Below are 21680 nucleotides of genomic sequence, written 5' to 3'. Positions count from 1 at the left end.
CAAAAGGAAGTGATCCATGTAGGAACCAGCCTTTTGATTGTCTTGTTTTTCAACCGAGGAACATTTTAAATCTCGTTCGTGGCAGTTTCACATGAGCGTCAGGTTTCCTGGGCACCAGCAGAGTAAGCATCTACGCTAATAGCTATTTGGATGGATGGATAGTTTAATGCCGAAAGCAGGTTGCTATGGAGAGTGTGACACAGGAATCTGAGATGACTCAAGTGCACTGGTGCACAAATTGACACAGCCTATAGCTTCTGTTGATATTTGCTGTTTGCTTCCCTCATCCCAGTACGATGGAAACAGATCAAAGGCCAGAGTATTTGAAGTATGCTATTCATCCTCCCCCACTCCCCATTTTCCTCCAGAGGCTCCAACACTATGTACAAAATTATATTAAACATCATGCACGTAGAAATCTTTTAAGTGGTGTCAATTATTCTGTGCTGATTTCCATGTGCTCCAGCAACCCAAATGTGATTCCAAATCTTTCTTGAGCAGCCAATCCTTACTTTTTATTAAGTACTGTTGGTATCTGCTTTTGATGTGAAATAGAATGCTGATTCCCATTCCCATGTTAATTGTCAGCATGAAGAATATGACCCGATACATAACCACTGAACACCATACAAAAGTAACTAACGCATTACTGCTAGCTATCTACCCATTCACCCAAGTAGAAGGGCATTTGCCTCTCGACAAGGAGGAGACCAGAGCAGTATTAGGTGTGACAAATAGTTATGTCCACAGGAAAGTCAGAAGCACAGGATAGAAACAGCATGGTAGTTCTACTACACTTGGACATACTGCTCTCTCAAGTGCCAAATAAGAGCAGAATCAGTGGTGTAGTGGTAAATTCTGGAGCACAGGAGTTCATCATACCTCCAAGAGAGTCCATAAAATGAAGTGAGTTATGTTGATCCACTATTACACACTACCCAAAGAGCAGTGGTATAATGCATAAAATCCACTTTATGATTATCAGTATGACTGCAATCCCATGCACAGTTTCCTAGGAGTAAGCTGACACAAGTTCCCTCAAGAAACATTTTTCATTAAGCCAATAAAATGGCTGAAATACCATTTGTTTTCTTTCTCATGTTCTAGAAGAATCATGTTCTTAAGAATAGCATAAACATTATGCCATCATTCCGTGATTTCTAAAAATGTCATATTTATATTATGCAAAGAAATTATTTACAAAATTCATAAGCACCCTCCGTGTGAAGTCCATCTGGCAGCCAGGAGAGGGTCTTGGAACTTGTTAATTTGTTTACACTGTAAACCACTTCATCATAAGTAAGGAAATTCTTAATGCTCATGTGCAAGAATAAGGTATGTGAGCATTGCACTATAGTTAGGGCTAACCCTTCAAATCCAGTTTCTAAAAATGTAAAAGGAAAGGGGATCATTTCATTCTTTCCTTTCTTGATACCAAACTGGTGTCTTTATGAAAAATTATTTAAATGCACTCAATTTAAATTATTACTTTTTGAGTGCTATCTGTCAGAAAAGGTTAATGACATAAGAAGGACATAAAATGATCATGATTTCAATACTTCAGTCTACTGTCAGTCCTATCGACTATTAAGGAGCTCATTCTCTGAATACCAATGTAGACACAATAACATCATCCACACACATGGGGTGCCAGCAAGCTTGGGAGAATACCAAGATTTGCAGAAGTATGCAAAATATGGGGTGGGAGGTAATGAAGAGTTATTTTTTTAAGCACAATGATAACTCAGTGGCCACAGAATGCTGAGAGCTATTGGTTGAGAAACAGAAAATGGGATTGGGGGAAGGAAAGGGAGTTTCCTGGCTGACTGGTTGGCTGTAACCCTGAACATGAGCACGCCACATGGTACCATTTTGTTGTGGGTCCTACTTGTGTTTCAATAGTCTCCTGAAAGCTGGGGGGGGGGGGAGGGAGACAGACAGGCATAATGAAACCGAATCTGCACATTTGTCTCCATGACTGTAACAGGACATGAGGCCAGTACCAGCCAAAAGGTGAAGCTTTTTTTCCTCCTCCATGCAGTTGTGAACTCAAGCAGATGACGTATATCTGCAGAATAAAACTACAGGCTACCCAGTCCAGCACTCTGTTTCAAACAGTGGCCGATCAGAAACAAGCACCTTCTCCACAACATATTGGACATTAGAGAACCACCTGCTTCACCTGGGAACACCCACAACCGTTCTCATGACTGTTAATACTTTTTAAAAGTTGGATACCCCTACCCCCAATCCTTACACTATTCTGACGCAAAAACACATTTGAGTGAATTTTGGAAACCTTGTGGCTACAATGGATTTTGTAACTATGTGTCAGAAGGGGCTAAAATTTACCAGGTAAAAGTTCTGACCCAACCAACTGGAACCACCATGACATTCCACTGACATGTCCCCTTAGGAACAATGTTTAAGAGTTACTGACTTGTGACATCTTTGCTTCCTTAAAACAGAAGCTGTTGCTGCATAAGTCAGAAGCAGTTAGCGGTGACAATCACCACAGACATATTGGGTCTATTTTTCTTTAAATGCTCCCTCCCACCACCCCAGAAGTGAGTCCCATTACAACCACTTTATTTGGGGGAGGGGGGAGGGTGCAATATGCAAAGTGCTCCAGATACAAAGAGTATGAAATCTACACCCTCTCTCACAGTGAAAATAAAACTACGTATATAAGGCACCACTTTAGAATATTACTATTCCTCCCATATTAGTAGCAGTGTGCAAGAATAACTACCTTGCCTCTGAATGACCAAGTAATTCAATCTCATAGTCTTCCCCATCCCCCATAAACTATGGATTCATTGCATCTTATGAGTTCTTGCATTGTTATACTTATAGTGTTGTTACTAGATTACCCATTAAATAATTCACCAACAACATCCAGTAATGGGTTTAAAGCCTTTTGGAGAACTTGCAAATAACATATAGCTGTTGTTATTTAGTATACCAAGGGTATGAGCATCAAAAGCTGAAGACAGTGTTTGACAGCCTCATCACCAGACATTGATATTACAAATTCTGCACAGCAGAAACCTTAACCCTCAAAGTCATTTTGAGCAGCTTTTGAAAAATCTCATCCCTTCAAGGACTCTAGGAAGAATACTTATCCCAACTGCAGGATTAATGAGTCTCCATGTTGGGTAAAAGTAACATATGAAACAAGTACAATTTAAAAATCAGGAAGCTAAAATGTAACACTTATATCAGTGCCATCTGCACCCATGTAACTGAGCTCTTGTAGGTCAGGAGTCTACAGCAAGGAACCCATGATGCTGCATGACTACTTTGTAGTTGCACACATTGGTAGGATTCTGGACTATTTTCAGACAAGAACAGCAATGGGGTAAGAACATGCTTCTGTCTTGAGTAATTGTGATAACATGCTTTTTCTACCACTAGGAAGAATAAGCATGTATACCTGGGTATTAGGTAGTCAGGATTTCTGAGGACAATCTATGCTCTTTTGACTTTTTAGATGGTAGGAAGTAAGAATGCCAGCACTTCTGAGTTAACGCCAGGAAATTATGTGCTGCAGCAAAATCCTCAGGCCTCTGTCATGGCTTCTTGAGCCATATCTACTCATTCTGTCAAGAAACTGCACTGAGCAAGACAATGCACTGTTTGGCTGTAATGATGCTTTAATGTTGGGAAGTGAAGATAGAGCTGCCAGGCCTGAAAGGGGGAAATGATGATGCTATGGTTGCATATGCCAACCTAGTAAGTCCAGAAGGAGGAGAAACCAGCTGAAGTTACAAAACCCATTGAGACAGTGACAGAGTAGCACAACTGCTATGTGTCCTGCAATCTGGAAGTACACCAAAATAGATGATCAAATGGAAATCTGAGGATATGAAGAATTCATGAAAGGTAAAAATAAAAACCTTGGCATATCAATGCCAAAGAGCAAAATGCAAAGGTTGCTATCTTCCATCTGCACAATATTATGCATTCCTGAATACTGGAACTAAGCAGAAGATGAACAAAACACTCCTCACCTCTATGGTTGTGACTCTGCCAGTTCAAGAATCCATCATGTTAGACACCTAAGCATGACAATACTTCACGTCAGTTCTAATGATAATCGTTATGTCATGCCACATGCAGTTTGTTGGATATGCACACCCATCAGCATGTCAGCTGCATTCCAGTTTTCTCTATATGGCAGGAAAACATTCACACATTCACACTGATTCCCAGGTCATTTTCTGCTTTACAGAGCAAAGTCCAATTAATATATCCAGTCACCTGTCAGGAAGACAGGTGCTTGAAGCACAATAATTATTATTATTAAAATTTCTATACTGCCCTATACCCGCAGGTCTAAGGGCAATTGTCAGATGCTGGTGATGGTTGCTCGTGAGTAACCAGGCAGAACTCCAACCTGGCTTTTACAGGTTTTATTGTGCAAACTATTTACAGTGCAGATCCACAAAGTTCATGTCCGTCTCAGTCACTTGCAGAATCCGGGAGTGGCCCCTTCCGGTTTCTCCCCCAACATAAGAACTTCGGCACCCCAAGCCTCCTCCTTGCGTTTCACCCCTCTGCGCCAGCTGGGTGACGGAAGGGGCGTGTGTCCCTCCTGGCCAGCCTGGCTAGGTGAGGCGCTGGTGCTCTCAGCAGCATCCTCAAGCCCTTTCCTCACTTGGCTGGCCCCTTCCCTCCACCACACCATCACCACCTACAAAAGGTGTTCTATGAAGGTATGATGACAAGTGCAGAAAATGTATGGGCAGTTGCTTTAAGTTTACATAAACACATCAGTGCTTCCTATGAACAGCCTCTACATTGCAGCATTTCAAAAAGCCACTCGTAAAAGGGGCTGCATGTGCAACTTTAGCTCTTCACTAACTAGAAGTAAAGTAGATGGATCTATAGGATGGGTTGTTCAACTTATTTCCGTCTTTTTTAAAGCTAATTGTGCATTTCAGCCTATTAGTTTGGCTGGGTACCATTTTGTCAACTAGCATTCCTCATTCCCTGCCTTTGTGCCATGATAACTTGCACTCTTATCAACAAAGTGGATTTTCCTTAGGACAGAGAGGTGGATAACATCACACTGATAGTATTTCCACAAGTTGTGGAGATGAGCCTTTCAGCCATTCAGTCCATACCAAATAGCCATTGGAGACAGATGATTTTAGTAAACAATGTAAAACCTGTTTTAGAATCATTTTGATTAAAAAAAAAAATTAGATGCTATAGAATAGGGGTGCATATTCCAGACATATGAAAGTCATTATTCTGGTTAGTTTCTAAACAGAGTGAATTGCTCTTCTGTAGTTCCTTGACTGAGAAGAGGATAATGATTTAATGTTTTACATAAGCCTCGCTTTAAGTGACTATAATTCAGCACTCATAATGGACAAGAAAATGCATCAGGGACAGCTAAACACACAAGCCTGCAGAAGCCACAGCCATTAAGATGTTTGATCATTTCAATGGGATGAAGATTTTTGCCACAGTCCAATTAACTTTCTAAGATATCACTGTTGCAGATCTGACAGCTTGTGAATCTGTTTATTCATTTTTTGCCAATGTCAGATAGAATCTTCCATTATTCATAATATATTATTTTTAAAATATCAGACCTGGTTACTCCAGGGTCTTGACGTACCCTGTCAAGTTCAAATCATGTTAATGAATGAGCTTTGCAATAAACAAAGTATTTTACCATTATCATGTACCCACACACAGTTTTAGGAGTGTGGATGAGTCAATTTGTAGTAGGCAGCAGCACAGAATACATGAGGCTTTTCCTACAATCCCCGTGCAAGTATTGATTGGCGGGCCAAAGGAGGAGGAGGGTCACTCTCCAATACTATATAACACACTCTTGCCCTGTATTTCTCACTTCCCTCTGCCTAAAGGAACAATACCATCCAATATGTTCTTGGCTCCCATAGATGAGGACTGCAGAATTCTTGTGCTATTTCCTGTGTTATGGAGAGAATGTTGGAATGTTTCACTAGACCCAATTCAAACATTCAGCCCATGTTAATATCCTTTTTACTAGAGAGCATGTGCCCAACACCATGTGAACAACATTGTGGCCGCTCCCAGATGACCCATTTATTGAGCATTTATCCTGCTTTCTTTGCAGGGAGTTTAGACAATGTTGCACCAAAACAAGTGCTGTCCCACAATTTCCAACACATTTCTCTGTCCCTTTCTTTACCTTCAGGTTTGTTGCACAAGACCTCCTAATCAACTATAATAGTGCAATCTACATTTGTCTGTATGTGATTGAATACCACCCAAAAAATAGCAGCAGTGAAAGTGCCCTGTATGTGAGCTAAGCTATCAGGAGCATACAGCTAGATTTGTTCCTCCCCCCCTTCCAACAGGTGTAGGAGGAAGACATACCGTATTTTTCGCACCATAGGGCGCACCAGACCATAGGGCGCACCCAGTTTTTAGGGGGGGAAATCAAGAAAAAAATATTTTTCCCCCAGCCCCAAAGAGCAGCGTACAGGCTGCACACAACCTCTCCTTGCGGAGGGGTTGCGCGCAGCTATGGAAGAAGGCAAGGCAGCGAGCGGGATGGATCCCGCTCGCTGTTTTGTCTTCCCCTTTAGCCCCGTGCAGCCTCTCCTTGCCGGGAGACGCTGCGCAGGGCTAAAGAATCCATAGCCCCGTGCAGTCTCTCCTTGCGGAGGGGTTGCGCGCAGCTATGGAAGAAGGCAAGGCAGCAAGCGGGATGGATCCCGCTCGCTGTTTTGTCTTCCCCTTTAGCCCCGTGCAGCCTCTCCTTGCTGGGAGATGCTGCTCAGGGCTAAAGAAGCCATAGCCCCGTGCAGCCTCTCTTTACGGAAGGGTTGCGCGCAGCTATGGAAGAAGGCAAGGCAGCGAGCGGGATGGATCCCGCTCGCTGTTTTGTCTTCCCCTTTAGCCCCGTGCAGCCTCTCCTTGCCGGGAGACGCTGTGCAGGGCTAAAGAAGCCATAGCCCCGTGCAGCCTCTCCCTGCCGGAGGGGTTGCGCGCAGCTATGGAAGAAGGCAAGGCAGCGAGCGGGATGGATCCCGCTCGCTGTTTTGTCTTCCCCTTTAGCCCCGTGCAGCCTCTCCTTGCTGGGAGACACTGTGCAGGGCTAAAGAAGCCATAGCCCCGTGCAGCCTCTCCCTGCCGGAGAGGTTGCGCGCGGCTATGGCACAAGCCTGCATTCGCTCCATAGGACGCACACACATTTCCCCTCAATTTTTGGAGGGGAAAAACTGCATCCAATAGAGCGAAAAATATGGTACATTGGGTGAATTGCACATATACTTGTCAACCTTGCACAGAGTGTCATTTGTGAGATGGCAGCAACATGTGCCCTTGCTGCCAAAGCCAGTTCCCAACAGGTGAAGGACACTATTATGGGCTCAAATGCCTGAACCAGACCTGAGAGAAACCCTACCAGAAAAAAAGGAGATTTATTCATCTGCAAGATGAGATTGCTTGGTTATCTGCATGTTCAATTTCTGAATACTAAGACTTTCAGGATAATCTTGGTACACTGCTGAGTATTCAGCAGCAGGTCTTTTGAGAAATGCAACAATGAGGCTGGATTATTATAAAATGGTCTCGCATACAGCTCTCTCGTCAGCCAGACCACCCACAAGCAAAAGAGCAGAGATATTGTGCACAAAGGGTGATCATAGATACACAGAAAGGATATTAAATCTGCAGGCTATATAGCAATCTCCCTTCCTGAGAAAATAACATCCAGTAAATTTCTGACTCATGCTCATTTTGTTTCAAGGACTCCAAAGGAGGTATCAATACATATCCTTTAAAAGTACGCAGAAAGGAAAGAAATCCAATTTTCATGGCTGCACCAAGATGAATTGATTCTGAGCATAAAACTGGAAAGGCTCTGAAACTACGGAAAGTAATGTTCTCCACGCAATGAATTTTCATTCCAAGATGTAGAATGAGAGCATTCTTCACCACTGGGATGCCCTTCCATCAAAAACACAAGACTGTCAAATTAGAAATTACTTCCTGAAGAGTGGGGGGCAAGAGAGGATGTTCTCTCCTTGGATCTCTCTATGACTTCACTAAATAAAAGTGTTACAGAAGGAAACAAAATCCACTATTAACAGAGTAACTGAAAGAGGCAGAGAGAGAGAGAGAGAGAGAGAGAGAGAGAGAGAGAGAGAGAGAGAGAGAGAGAGAAGTCATTCCTAGCTCTCAAACTGACTGAAATGCAGATGACAGTAAGAAAGAAGAGCAAGGACAGGAATAATGTTCTTCCCCATACAGCAACCTGAAATGAACATTAAAAGTAAAGAAAATGTTAGTCTCTCATGAGGTGACAGGACATTCTCCAACAATTGCATTTCAAGAGCAGTTACTCCACCCCCAACCCCGCCAAGCTGGATGGGGTACTCCTAGCCTACTTATGCTGTAGCATTTCATTTAGGATGCTCCACCAAGGCAAAGAAGGCAACTTAACAGGATTTGGAGGGTGTGTGTGCAAAGGTCTAGGTGGCCACTCTACTTGCCTCCCTCATTGGTGCTCTTTACCAAAAGGAATGACCACCACTCCAAAAAGGATGGATGTGCTCTGTCTGATAAGCTTCCATATTACTTGCAAAGTCACGCTGTAATAATGGCCTTGGAAACTTTCTGCCCCACAGAACCCATTCTGATTAAAAGAAAAGTGTTCTGTATGCACTGGTAGCCTCCACAATTCTTGTGATGGCATAGTATCTATTTTGGATGAATATGGGTCAGTCCTACATCTTCATCTATGTTTTGGCAGTCAAGATAGTCAGCCGTAGTATTTTCTACTTTAGTCATATGTTGTACTCTTAGATACTAGAGGAGTCATTCTGCCTAGAATCTACTTCATGATGCTTATCGTTTCCTTGTGAGCAGCTTACAACATTACCACTCCTCATCAATAGATGCAAACCTTTACTTTGGCGTTACTTGTGAACACCCTAACATACTTTTGTAGAAGTCTGTTTTTCAAATGCAGGAATGCCAGCTGATAATTCTGCTTTGCTTCAATGAGGACCACTAATTCTAAGCTATTAGGCTCTAGGTTGTGGGCTTCCTAGCTAGGTAAGCACTTGGAAGCTCTAGCAGTGGAATGCCCAACTGAAACCAGTCCTCTTCATTCCACTACTAAATGGAGTCTATAAGTTGGTGGCTCATTTGCCCAGAACTTAACTGAGCTTTACCTTAGTTTGGAGCAACAACCAAAACCTTTGATGTGGAAGGGACTCAGCTGCTACCTAGTTTACTGTCAAGCAGCAATACATCTTTCCTAGGACCTATCCCACACTTACAGCTGTTCTAGGAACTCTAGGGCTACAGATCTGATCCACACTCTTCATGCCCCTGACACAACAATTTAGTTCCTGGTGTCCATGAATCTGGCACAAATTTCTGTCATAATGCCTAGGTTCCTTTTCTCAAGACCCTTCAGACTTTGGGCCAATTCTTTGTTTACACACTTATGTTCAGGCTGAGAAGTGAGTTAACCTAGGATTCAAAAAGGATTCAAATTTTCATAGTCTATGTGAAGGCAGTTCAGATATTTTTGGAATTGTGGAACAAACAGGGAGAGACTTTTTGCTAGGGCTGTAATGAAGGACTGGGCCCACCATGAAATTAGAAGCCTAGGCACATCCTGCCAAGGTCAGGATCACTCTGTAAGTTGGAAGCCCCTCCTTCCCAGGAAGTGACTTATAAGTTGTCTCTGCATCCTGTTAACAAGGAAGAAGCATCCCAGTAGTGAAAAATGCATCCCAACTACCTCCTTCACACCCACTCACACCCACAGATATATAGATATAGATATATAGGCCAATTGGAGAGAGTGTTTTCAGGAAAGCTGCAACTGTGACAGAGAACATTTTAAAATATTATTTTCAAAAGAACTAAATGTATGTTTTGGTCCAAAGGCATTTAATGGAATGTAGAGGTACAGGAACTGTTTGGACTATAGCCTGCCAGTTGTTTATAGTAGAGTGATTAAGAACACCATTGCTACTGAAGCTGCCATGATCATCCTATGCTTAGAGCCCTTGGAGATAAACATGGCAAGTTACGCCTCTCACTGCACTTTTAAACATATCGCTGCAACAATACCCAGATGGGGAAAGCTGCACCAAATTCCTAGGCAGGCAAAGCTGGGTCAAATCCACTCCAGCCAGCTTGCCCACCAGATATGGTCTTATTGCATACAGACTTCATGTTAAATAGCAGTGCCGCCAGACTGGGAAACATTTCAACGGAGCTACCAAATATCAGATAGATGGAGAGATAGAAGGGGGTACAGCATGCATGCAGTGTCCCTACTCCATCAATGTCTCATCCACCTCCAGTGCTATAATCCTATCACACCCCTAGTACCTTAGCTCTTAGGAAAGCCCCAGTATCAACCACTGGGTACCCAGCAGCACCCCTGAAACATGCCATCCTCATTCTCAAACACTCAATACTGGGTATGCAGTCACTAGTTGGCCTCTTATCTCATCTTGTGCACCCTGGTATCCTAGCTCTTACTTAGGGCACCAGTGCAGCCAAGCAAGAGTGCTTCCTACTTTCACCCAGGAGCACCCATCAAACATGCCACCCTCAGTTCCAAACACCCTCACACATTCAAACACAGACTGAAAAGGCAATGACACTCTTGCCCTCATGGTGAGCCAAAGGACAATTCCTTTTGGTGACAGCCCACCACAGGGCAGGACCACCTATCTCTCTGGTGTGCAAGTGCCTCACAATGTCCAGAGTCTGTCACCACCTTCCTCTATGACAGTCATCAGTAATGCTTTGAGGGTTGCTGTGGTTTACTAGGAGTTGAGGGTGGGTAAGTGATAAACTTTCCCTCCGTTCCCATTCTTCTCACTGCCAAAAAGTTGCAGAGTCCAGTAACACACAGCATCTAGTTCAAGACACTGCACATGCAATACTCCTAAAGATATTTTCTCAGGCTCTCTTCATTTTCAAGAAGACCATACCACATCTGTTCACACTGAAGGCTTATTTACATAGACATATAGAACTAGTGTGAAGGGAATCATTCTAGTCAGTTGTGTTTGCTTGCTGGTGTAAACATTCTTAGTGTTGTTAATTTCTTCATCCACTAACACAAATTAAAATATCTGGAGTTAATTAGAATCCATGTTTGAATCTGACCTGTATAAATGTACTGTCCCACCAACTGAAAAGCTGAAAGCAATAATAAAAAGTGGGTTCTACAAATGCCTTGGTGCCTTCTATAATTCATTCTGCCTAGAGCTACCCTTAAAAGATATTTGGAAACCACTACTAGCACAAAATGTGTCAACTGAGAGGAGTCACGTCACCTTATATTATTATATTATTATATCGAGATCCCAAAATGTTTCCTGACCCAATTCAAAGTGTTGGATCTTGCATTTTAAGCCCTCTGTGGTTTGGTACCTGGATATCTGAAATAACATCGCTCCCTGCATGAATCTACATGGACACTGCAGCCAATGGAAAGGCTCTATTATGTATACCTCCACTTAATAAGATGCAGAAAGAAGGGAAGTATGCTTAGTTCTTCTTAATAGCACTGGAATTCTGGAATTTATTGTCAAGGGAGATCCAGCCAGCCACTTCCCTGAGCTGTACCATCCTAGCACAAGAGGGATGTAGACTCCAAGATTTGGATGCTGTTGACTCCAAGATTTGCAGAAGTGCAAAAAAAAAAAAATCTTTAGGAGGGAAGAGGAGATGGGAGGGCGGGTCTGAGGAAGATTGGGCATGCTCAGTAGTTAGTCATGAAATGCTGGCTGATTGTTGGGGTAGGGAGGGAAAACAGGTGAAGAAGAGGGCACAGAGTGGAGTATTCTGGAATGTCTTTCATGGCTGGCTGGTTGGCAGCCTTGAACAGGAATACTTCACACTGCACCAGGCAACATTCATTTCTAGGTCCCGTATGTTTTTACTTATCTATATTCTTCTTTTTTACAGAAATGTTCACAGTTTACAATTCAGGATTACAGCTCATTAGGCATGGTACAAAAGGGCATGGGCGAGAAAAGAAAATGAGCACATCAAGTATAATGGCCACAGCCCAAGACAATTATAGGAAAGGAGGAGCCATGTTGTAATTGGAAGGGGGCATCACTATCCCGCCTCCTGTAAAGCTAGTTGATCCAGTCCCTCAGGCAACGCTGTCCAACGAATTCATATCTCTCAAAAATGGGCACAAAAAGGCTGAGCTATGCATATGCTGAGCTAACCAATGGTCAAATTTTTGAAACAGAAAATTACTCACATGACTGTGATTTCCAGGTTTGTTTCTTTCAATATATATAAGAAATGCAGAGAAGTGCATGTTTGGCTGGTAAAAGTGACCTCCTGAGGTCAAACTACTCTGCTTAATCATTTGAAAAGTATTAAGGGAGATTGCAAAGATTAATTCCCATAATAGAATATTTGCATTTCAACCCTTTTGTTTACTTTTGCTCTTGGTTTAAGAAATCATAATGGGAACAATGACATCCAAAATAAAATACATTACATAACCATCAATTAAGATGATGTACCTTTTCCTCTAAACAATGTAATAAAATACCCATTCTCTTAATTTTCAATGGCATCTGTATATTTGATTTCACAATGTTGACTTCTCTGTACTAGGAAAGTAATCCTATTTAATCTGTTTTTAGTAGCCAATGTTTTCTAGTTGATGTCCGACTCCATTATCTTGATTTCTTTTATTTTTAAAAAAATCCTTTGGGGTATTGGAAAAACAGCAGGTCAATAATTACAAACGAGTATGTGTAGAACAGGTTTTAGATTTGTATCTCAGTAGTTATTTCAGCTTATTTTTAGAAGAAAACAACCAAAGGTTCCCAGAACACAACTCCTGAACCTCCACTCCCTCTAATTTTGTAGTTTCCCCATCCAATGCCTTTGATTAAAATTCACAAGGAAAGGTGAGGAATACCACAATCGTATGCATGTCTACTCAGAGGTAAGTCTTACTGAGTTAAACAGGACTTACTCCCAGGTAGGTGGGGGTACAGGAGTGCAGCCCCAAAGCGAGTGTAGAATTGATGAAGAATTATATGTCAACAAGCACCTGAGCTTTGACACCACATAATACAGAATGGAGATGCGTAAGAAACAAGATTAAGAGGCTTCAAGACAATTGCCAAGATTAAGCCTGCCAAAGGCAATTGGAACATGCTATAAATAAAATGTCTGAGCATTAATGTCAATTGCATAAACTCATTCTAAGCGGCAGGGGAATCTGAATCCTGGTGGCAGGTGCCTCGCTGTACTGGTTACACTGCTTTGTACTAACTGCATTTAGCTAATTGGCAGAGACAAGATATCTGCAGGACACTTCTGTTTCTTAGCTCTCGTAATGAAGCAGAGTGAAAAGTTTAACTCAGGCATCCCCAAACTCGGCCCTCCAGATGTTTTGGGACTACAACTCCCATCACTCCTAGCTAACAGGACCAGTGGTCAGGGATGATGGGAATTGTAGTCCCAAAACATCTGGAGGGCCGAGTTTGAGGGTGCCTGGTTTAACTCTTTGTGAAGGAAAGGAAGATAAAGAAAGAAGGTAACTTGCTGTGAGACGTTTCGAATTCAAAGGGAATTATGGGTATAGGGAAGGTTGATGGAACTTTAACATCTGTAAACGGATGGAGAGCAAATGAGTCCACTAGATGTTAGCATTGCTAGCAAGCTAACAAGGTTGAGAATTCCATGTGTTTCCCTCTCAAATATCATTCCTTAAAATAATATAACAATTCATTCCTTCCATCCACTTTCAAACCCAGGGACTGATTTCAAAATTATTTCTGCTATGAGTCTTATTTTAGGCATTAAAAGTGCATTTTAATGCCAAGGTTAGCTATGAGAGTCTTGCACATAACCTCAAGGTTCAATGACGTGCATTAGCCCTCTTCTTCCCTGCCTTGCTAAAATGGGTAAAAATCCCAGAACGATTCACATATAATGCTAGACACATTGTTTACACTATAACACAAATATTATTTTATCAGCAATATTCTGATCTTTCTATCAGAATATAAGCCACTCATACCATCATTTTGTATACATTAAAGATACAACAATGTGACCTTATCTAATGAACAGTTACACTAACTTCAACTCACTTAAGATTTCAATAAATCTTAAATGTTACATGAAGCATCAGTAATATCACAGGTATCTGTCATACACTATGCATACACTATCCTTTTGCAAAAGCTACTAAGTATGTCAACTCATGTAATCGCAAAGTATGTCAACTCATAGTGTTAAAAGGATTGTTGTGTTAATTGGTCTTGAATTTTAGTTGAACCTCACAGCTGAACTTCCATTTATTCTGGAGCTTTGCCTTACAAGTGCTCAGGAACTCTCAGCTCACGAGGAACTCTCACAACAGAGCTTTTAAAGCACAATGAAATGATTTTTCATGGCTGTACTTTTATTGTGTAATAAAATGATCTACTAAGGATTCTCCTAGAGCCCAGGAAACATATTTTATTTTCTAAATCTAATATTTTTAAGAAGAGCAATTTCATTTAAATAGAAGTAACAACTAGCAAATCCTTCTTTCAGGTAAAATGTGAGCCATGCATAAACTATGAAATGCATTTACCCATGTCAGATGTAAGAGAGTTAAATAAGATAATGGGGAACTTTTATGGAGTGCATTCCATGCTTCAGAATGTGCACCAATCGTCTGTCATAACAAAATTCTTCCATTAATGATATTTATTTTCATTATGATTTATTACCTCCAGACCCATTTTGTTTGCTTGGTCTTTGACGTCCTTATGAACAAGAGTGAGGAATGTAAGGTTTACATGGATGGCATCAAGCAGCACTTTCTAACAACAAACACGGTCTGATTCTTGTTCTGCTATGTAGACAAAACATGGGTGAAACTCCACTGGAATTTATTTAGCACTCCAGCTTTGCTCAGGCTTATTAATTAAAGGACAAAGGTGGGAGATATTTTAAGGCTGAGATTACTAAACATATGAACCGAATCGCTTTCTGCCATTTTGCATCCTGTTCAAGACTGGATAATAAAGTAGTGAACACAACCTTTATTCATGTTGTGCTGTTTCCAGAGGGTTGTACTTTTTCCAAAGGGACAACTATGATAAACAAAAGCAAAAACAACAGAGGGTCCTGTGACAGCTTAGAAACGAACAGATTTATTATAACTCAGTTGTAGAGCACATTCTTTGAATGTAGAAAGCCCCAGGTTCAGTTCTTGGCATCTCCAGATAAAAAGATATCAATGTTATACTGGTTTTTATGCTTTCACTGGGATTGTTGTATTGTTAGTTGATTTTATATATGATGTATCCTACTCTGGTATCACTTGTGAGATGAAGGGCGGGTTAAAAACTAATTAAATAACAGTAGAATGTGATCCGGTTTTTATTTGCAAGCTTCCTTTGCAACAGGGCCATGTGCAAATATTGAAAATAAATAAACAAATGTGGAAGCCGTCTGCCTGAAACACTGGATAATTGCTGCCAGTCGGAGTGGACAATCTTGGGCTAGTTCCTATGTCCCTAGATGACATGAGGCCAAATGGCAATGAAATGCAATGATCAGTCTGTGACAATTCTATATAAAAGCACAAGATAAACAAAATCACTCTCTCACACACATGACACTGTCACATAAAAAGCTTATACTACAAAAAAGGTTAGTTTTTAAGGTGTTGCAAGACCCTTTGTTGTAATACTGTTTGTACAATGTACAACTATTGGCCTTAAGAAAGATGAGCATTTATCACAGCACAAGCAAAGCAGCACAACCATAGGGTCTTTCTGACTTACGATAATTGGAAAAAGGTAAGGAACTGTGACATACACATTTCAGAAAATGGCATTACCAGAAATAATAAGGTATAATGGATTAATCCAGGTAAGATGTGTCCAGAGAAGAGAAACTTTTGCTTTCAGCAATAAGGCGACTTACCCTCCCTTGACAAAGTCATATTTTCCAGAAATGCACCTACCTAGCAGCTGCACTCCACGTGTGAGTCCATAGACGTCAATCAAAGCCCACAATGGTTCAGTGGTCCTCACTCCACTGAAGAACAACATGGCGGCAGAGTTATTAACCCGGTAAAATACACGTCCCTTTTTGTCCACCCAGAACGCAATGATGTTTCCCTCATTTGCAAATTCTTCCGGGAGGGCCTTGGCCCAGAATCCGCTCTGAGAAACGAGGTCTGGACATGCATACTTGGGCAGGGTTTCTGGGTTAATCCTAGAGGGATCCTTAGAGGTAAATCCAAGCCGAAGAGCCCCACTCCAACAGCACTGCTTCTTTGTGATCTGAAGAGAGGGAAGAACGGAAGCATAATCAGCACAATTTGAATTTTTCATTAGCAACATGTCATTGTCTAAGGCATAGAGAATAAATGTGTAATGTAGCATTACTGAGCTGATGGGGAAGAGTGCCTGAATTTACTGTATGTGGAGGAGGGAGGAGTTGGAGGCTTCCAGCAGTACTGGATATGAATGGGTTTTAGAAAAGGGGGTTGCATTAGGAACTATATGATTGCTTTGCAAGTGGTGCAAGGGGTGAGGAAACACTACTAAACAGCAATGTGTTGTGTGGGGATGCTCACCCCACAAGGTTATAAGTGATGGCAATTACTTGGAGATTCAATGTTATCTGCAACCAGATCACATAATGCATTTTTGTCTACAATGAACCACTGACTGTCCCTGAACAGGCACCCATGTAGCCTATTCTCATGATTGCAGTAACAAACATGAATACGTGATTTCTGCTGTACTCTTTCGTCTCTATTATTTGATTCAGTTCAATTAGATAGATCATTCCAAAGATGAATGGATTAAAATAAGTAAGCTAGTTACCCTTTACACAAATTAAGGTGTTGAAACCCATTGTGAAGTAAGCAATGCCAGAAAGCTGTCTGGAGACTAAACAGGAGATATTGTAGAAGCTATAGGTCTGGAAATGGTAATATTTATTCATTCTCTGAATTACTCATGAAACCACCTTTCGTCAATTAAAATAAAGTGGTTTACAATAGGTCAGATATAATAACAACATTCAAATATACAACCAACAGCACACTGATTGAATAAGGCATTAATACAATAATCAGGAATTTAAAATATAAATCATTACAATATCATAGAGCAGCAATCATCATCACTGAATTTCCATCAAATTTCCAGGTAAACAGATGAGCCTTTACCAGAAGCCCAGTAATGTAGGTGTCATCCACACTTCCAGGGGAACAAATTCCACAATTGGGGGTTACTACAAAGAAAAACTGCATGCATTCTGTATGTGTGCAAGGGAATGCAATACTGAAATAAAATCACAGTAAAATAAAATAAAATCCAGCAGTAAAGTTTTGAAGACAGGAGCAAGACTGCATCAGTATCTTTGTGATTTGGGGCTCCTCTGGATATAGCTGCAATAACAGCAACACTCAAAAGCAAAAATAAAGTTTAACAGCAAAGATATCCAGTGGAAGCTACAAGTAACTTGCTGGTATTTAAGCAGATTGGGGTTGTTTCTTCAGATAATTACATATCTGTATCCACCCTTATCCTTGGTACCTTATCTTAGATGTGATGATTGCATATTACAGGGAGTTGCAGGGATTGGACTAGATGACCCTTTGGATCTCTTCCAATTCTACAATTCTTTGATTTTGTTATCCTTATCCTTGCAACCCTTATCCTTACAAAAGTTGATATTAAAAGCAGTTTATTTAAGGACTTGACTGCCAAGTGGATAGGTCTCTTGCTAAGGCAGCTGGATGGCATCTTGCATGCCTGCTTCTGTCAACTGCTACAGCCAAGGTGGTGCCAAATGTATTGCTTTCCTTTCCTTTGGACCACGTCAGTGAGGTGGAGAGTGGGGTCTTGTCTTCTGGCCACACCAGGACCTCCACAGACACTGTCCAGGCTTGCTATAGTAAAGACCACACTTGCCTCCGCACCACTTGTCAGACTATCACATCCTCAAAGTTGCAACAAAATGCAGCAAAACAAGCTAACTGTACCGAATGTGTAATAAGGAAGCAATAATAGTAGCCTCATTAATCACTTTTTAAAAAAAACAACAACTGTGGGATTATTCATCATAGCAATTTTATTGCAGAACTGCAAGAGCTCGTGGGAAGGAGATAAATGGTGCTTCATCATTATTGGTTTTGTACCATTTTATCTATACTTTACACTAACTGTATGAGATAGCCAGTTAAATGTTCAAACAATGCAGCACACAAGGCACTCCAGCTATTAATCCTGCAAAGCAACACAGGACAGGGCCCTGGAGGACAGGAAGGGAAAACGGCGCACAAAGCAAAGGCATAAGCCAGAGGATTCTGCTGTGCCACAGAGACCCCTGGGGTATATTCTCAACTTGTACAGTGGTACCTCGCAAGACGAATGCCTCGGAAGACGAAAAACTCGCAAGACGAAAGAGTTTTTCGTTTTTTGAGTTGCTTTGCAAAACGAATTTCCCTATGGGCTTGCTTCGCAAGACGAAAACGTCTTGCGAGTTTGTTTCCTTTTTCTTAAAACTGCTAGAAGAGGTGCAGTTGCGACTTGACCGTGCTTCGCAAGACGAAAAACTCGCAAGACGGAAAGACTCGCGGAACGAATTAATTTCGTCTTGCGAGGCACCACTGTATTCTGGGTCTTCAGAGAAAGTAGTTGAGTGTTGATTTAAATACATCTGAAAATACATTGACTATGTTTGCTTGTAATGCTAAACTATGGTTTAGCAATAGCTGCACAAGCAGAGAGGAAACTATACAAAGTACAACACTCATGTGCTCCCCAAGAGGAATAAACCAGGGTACAATTTCATTTTTGCCACTTCCCAGCTTGTCCTCACTTGCAGATTAGGTGTGTTAATTTTAAATTAACAAACAAGTTTATGGTTCCTGGTTTGCACACAAGCCAGGAACCACCAAATGCAAAACTGAATCCTGGTTTATTCAACCTCCTGACCATGTGGGGAGATGATAGGAGGGCAGGGACGCACTTTACTCAGGCTCACAGAAGCTCATGTGCATAATGCTAAGCCATAGTTTTGCATTCCATACAACCCCTCCCATTGCGAGGTCCTGGTATGCCATATGAATTTTGGTTCTCACAAAGAAGTGAATGGGAAAGGCATCAACTCACCTTGAGCCTGACTTGCTCATAGATAACAACTGCCCTGTTGCTGAAGGTGATGGCATTACAGAAGCTAGCCTGACGCTTGACTGCCTTCTGTGTGGTGTCCATGATGATCTGTGACCCCTTGGTATGGGGGTGGAACAGCAGTGGGCTGACTGAGAGAGTTCCACACTGTGGGATGGGCAGACAATGCTTTTGCTTGTGGTGGCATCGGTGAGATGAAGCAGGAAATGGTCCACCTATGGAGTCTGAGATAGAAAGGAAAAAGAGAGAAACTGAGCTTTAAAAAGGAAAAAATCTGATGAAATTCCTAAAATGAAATCTACTATTGCTTAGCCGTGAGACTAATATACAAGAGACCTGTGGGGTAGCATCAAAACCTCCTTCAAACACTTTACATAGGTCATTTAAATGTACAGTCCTGCAAACCCATTTAGAACTTTGGGACATATGCAGGAAGAAATTGTACAAGAAATCCTGAAGAAACTGGGTTAGTTTGGCCAAAGAGGGGGGAAATAATGAAGGGCAGAACAAAGCTCATACTCCAAAACTGAATAGCAGTTTGCTTTCTATGACTTTGGGAGGTCACAGATGAAGGCTACAAATAAAATTCCCACTGCACGCAGCTTCCCTATGCATTCATGTAGGGCTTTAACCTTCAAATGTGCATATGGAAGGTAGCAACTGAATCACTTTTGTTTAATGAACAATAGTAGGCAATTGGCTGTTGCCTTGAATTACCAGCTGATATATATTGGTTTAAAATGCTGTGGACAATTTGTAAGAGAACAATGGTTAAATGTTTTGAGGGAAGCTATGGGCTCTCCTTCACTGAAGATTTTGAAAAGACCAAATAAGCAAATATATCAAGGAGATTTAACAGGACACCTACTTCAGTGCAGATCAGTTAAATAGCTTTATTGGTTATCTGATTCTTCATTTTAATCACTTACATGGATGCCTTAGCTTTGGTCTATAATCCTGTACCTGGTGCTCTGTTGTGTTGCTCATAGCGTAACCTCCCCATGGGGAAAGGTCATAAGCCAGTGGCAGAATATATGCTTTGCATGCAAAAGGGGCTAGATTCAATTCTTGACATCTCCAGGCAGTTACAGTACCTAGATCAGACTTCGTATAACATGCTACAGAAAGTAGCTGCAATGCAAAACAATCATTTTATGACAGAAAGTAGTTAACAACATGGATGCAAAACAGGGAGTGGCTGTATGGAGATAGTTTCCAGTAACCAGATACTGCATACGGAAATAAAAAAAGAGCAGTAGTTTGTTAATGAATGGATGAATTCAACAATTCAGCAACCTTCCAAACACAAGCTTTATGATTCTTCTGAAAGGCTGCAAATTGATTTTGTCCTTTCTATACCTATCTCTCATTACACAGGTCAGCTGTTCAGAAATAGGTATTGACCCGAAACCATTTTTTTAAAAGAACAGCTCCCTAAAGGCATTGGCAAAGTCTCCATCATTGCACATATTTATAATCAGCAAATAACAGGAGTGTGGTAACTAGACAGAGTTCAATCTTGTCTTGCCTAAAGCGTAGGGTCAGGTTGGATGAGTCAAGTACACAATGTGCCGCTTTCCGAATGCTTGCTATGTGAAAATTCATTTATCTGAACACAAGGAATTAGTACGCAAACCTCGCTATACAGCACAGATTTAGATATCTGAATAGTGAACATTCTTTACTTCCTTGTTTGCCTTTTGCTGGGTGGCTGAGAAAGTGTGGTGATCTGTACTGTAAGCAAGGTTTCAGAGGGTTTTCAGTTTTTTTAGGGTCAAAAATTCTGTGGTCAGGAACACATTACAAATTTCCCCATAGGAATCAATGGAAATTATTGGCTCATTATGCAAACGCTCACCTAATGAATGATTTCGAAGGAACTTATTGTGTTCCGATAGCGGGACCTGCATGTAGTTTTTCTTCAGGCTGTGCTGTCAAGAAAGGCATGCTACATTTCTATCCTAAACTTTATTAACCCCATTAAGAATTTTTTTTTAAGTATGTGAACATTAGTATGTTATGAGACAGAGTTGATTCAGGTGCTATGGGGAGAATATTATAAAGTGTCTCCAGGCACCTAGACTACCCTCAGAATGAATGTGTTTATGTGGAAAATCACTTGTTTGAAAATGCTCTATCAAAGGCTAGCTGCAGACTAGCCATGTTTGTATTTGCTAACTTTCCATGTGCACAGAGCGTTAGTACCACCGCAGGTTCAAACTTCAGAAAGACCACCACTCAAGTTGCCACAATATTTCTCAAGACATTTATTATGGGGCAAATTCAGCTGTTGCCCTGCATTCATATTCATGTCTGGAGCATGGAGAAGTGCTGTAATGATGTCACAACTTCTTGATTTTCATGGGGAAGAAAAGTTCACCAACCATTCAGTTGCAGATTTACTGTTGGTTATGAGGGGGAGACTTTCCTAAATAAAAAGCCATAGTTTGCTACCGAGTTGTATCCAGGAATGGTTTTGCCTTAGTGGAAGACCATTCT

General features: G+C 41.3%; 1 protein-coding gene across 2 annotated transcripts in view; it reads right to left on the bottom strand.

Annotated features, from left to right (window-relative positions):
* NEURL1 (neuralized E3 ubiquitin protein ligase 1) overlaps window positions 1-21680 on the bottom strand; it is a 134164-nt gene that overhangs the window by 29767 nt on the left and 82717 nt on the right. For both annotated transcript variants that reach the window (XM_083616505.1, XM_083616506.1), the window contains exons 2-3: window positions 19164-19405; window positions 15995-16316 (exon numbers count right to left, since the gene is read on the bottom strand). In XM_083616505.1, the coding sequence (XP_083472631.1) occupies window positions 15995-16316; window positions 19164-19405 (564 nt within the window). The remainder of the gene's footprint in view (window positions 1-15994; window positions 16317-19163; window positions 19406-21680) is intronic.

This window comes from Podarcis filfolensis (genome assembly GCF_964270895.1).
Source record: "Podarcis filfolensis genome assembly, chromosome: 5".
NCBI classification, from domain to species: Eukaryota; Metazoa; Chordata; class Lepidosauria; order Squamata; family Lacertidae; genus Podarcis; species Podarcis filfolensis.
The sequence above is the reverse complement of the archived record's forward strand: the minus strand, read 5'-3'. Positions and strand labels throughout refer to the sequence as shown.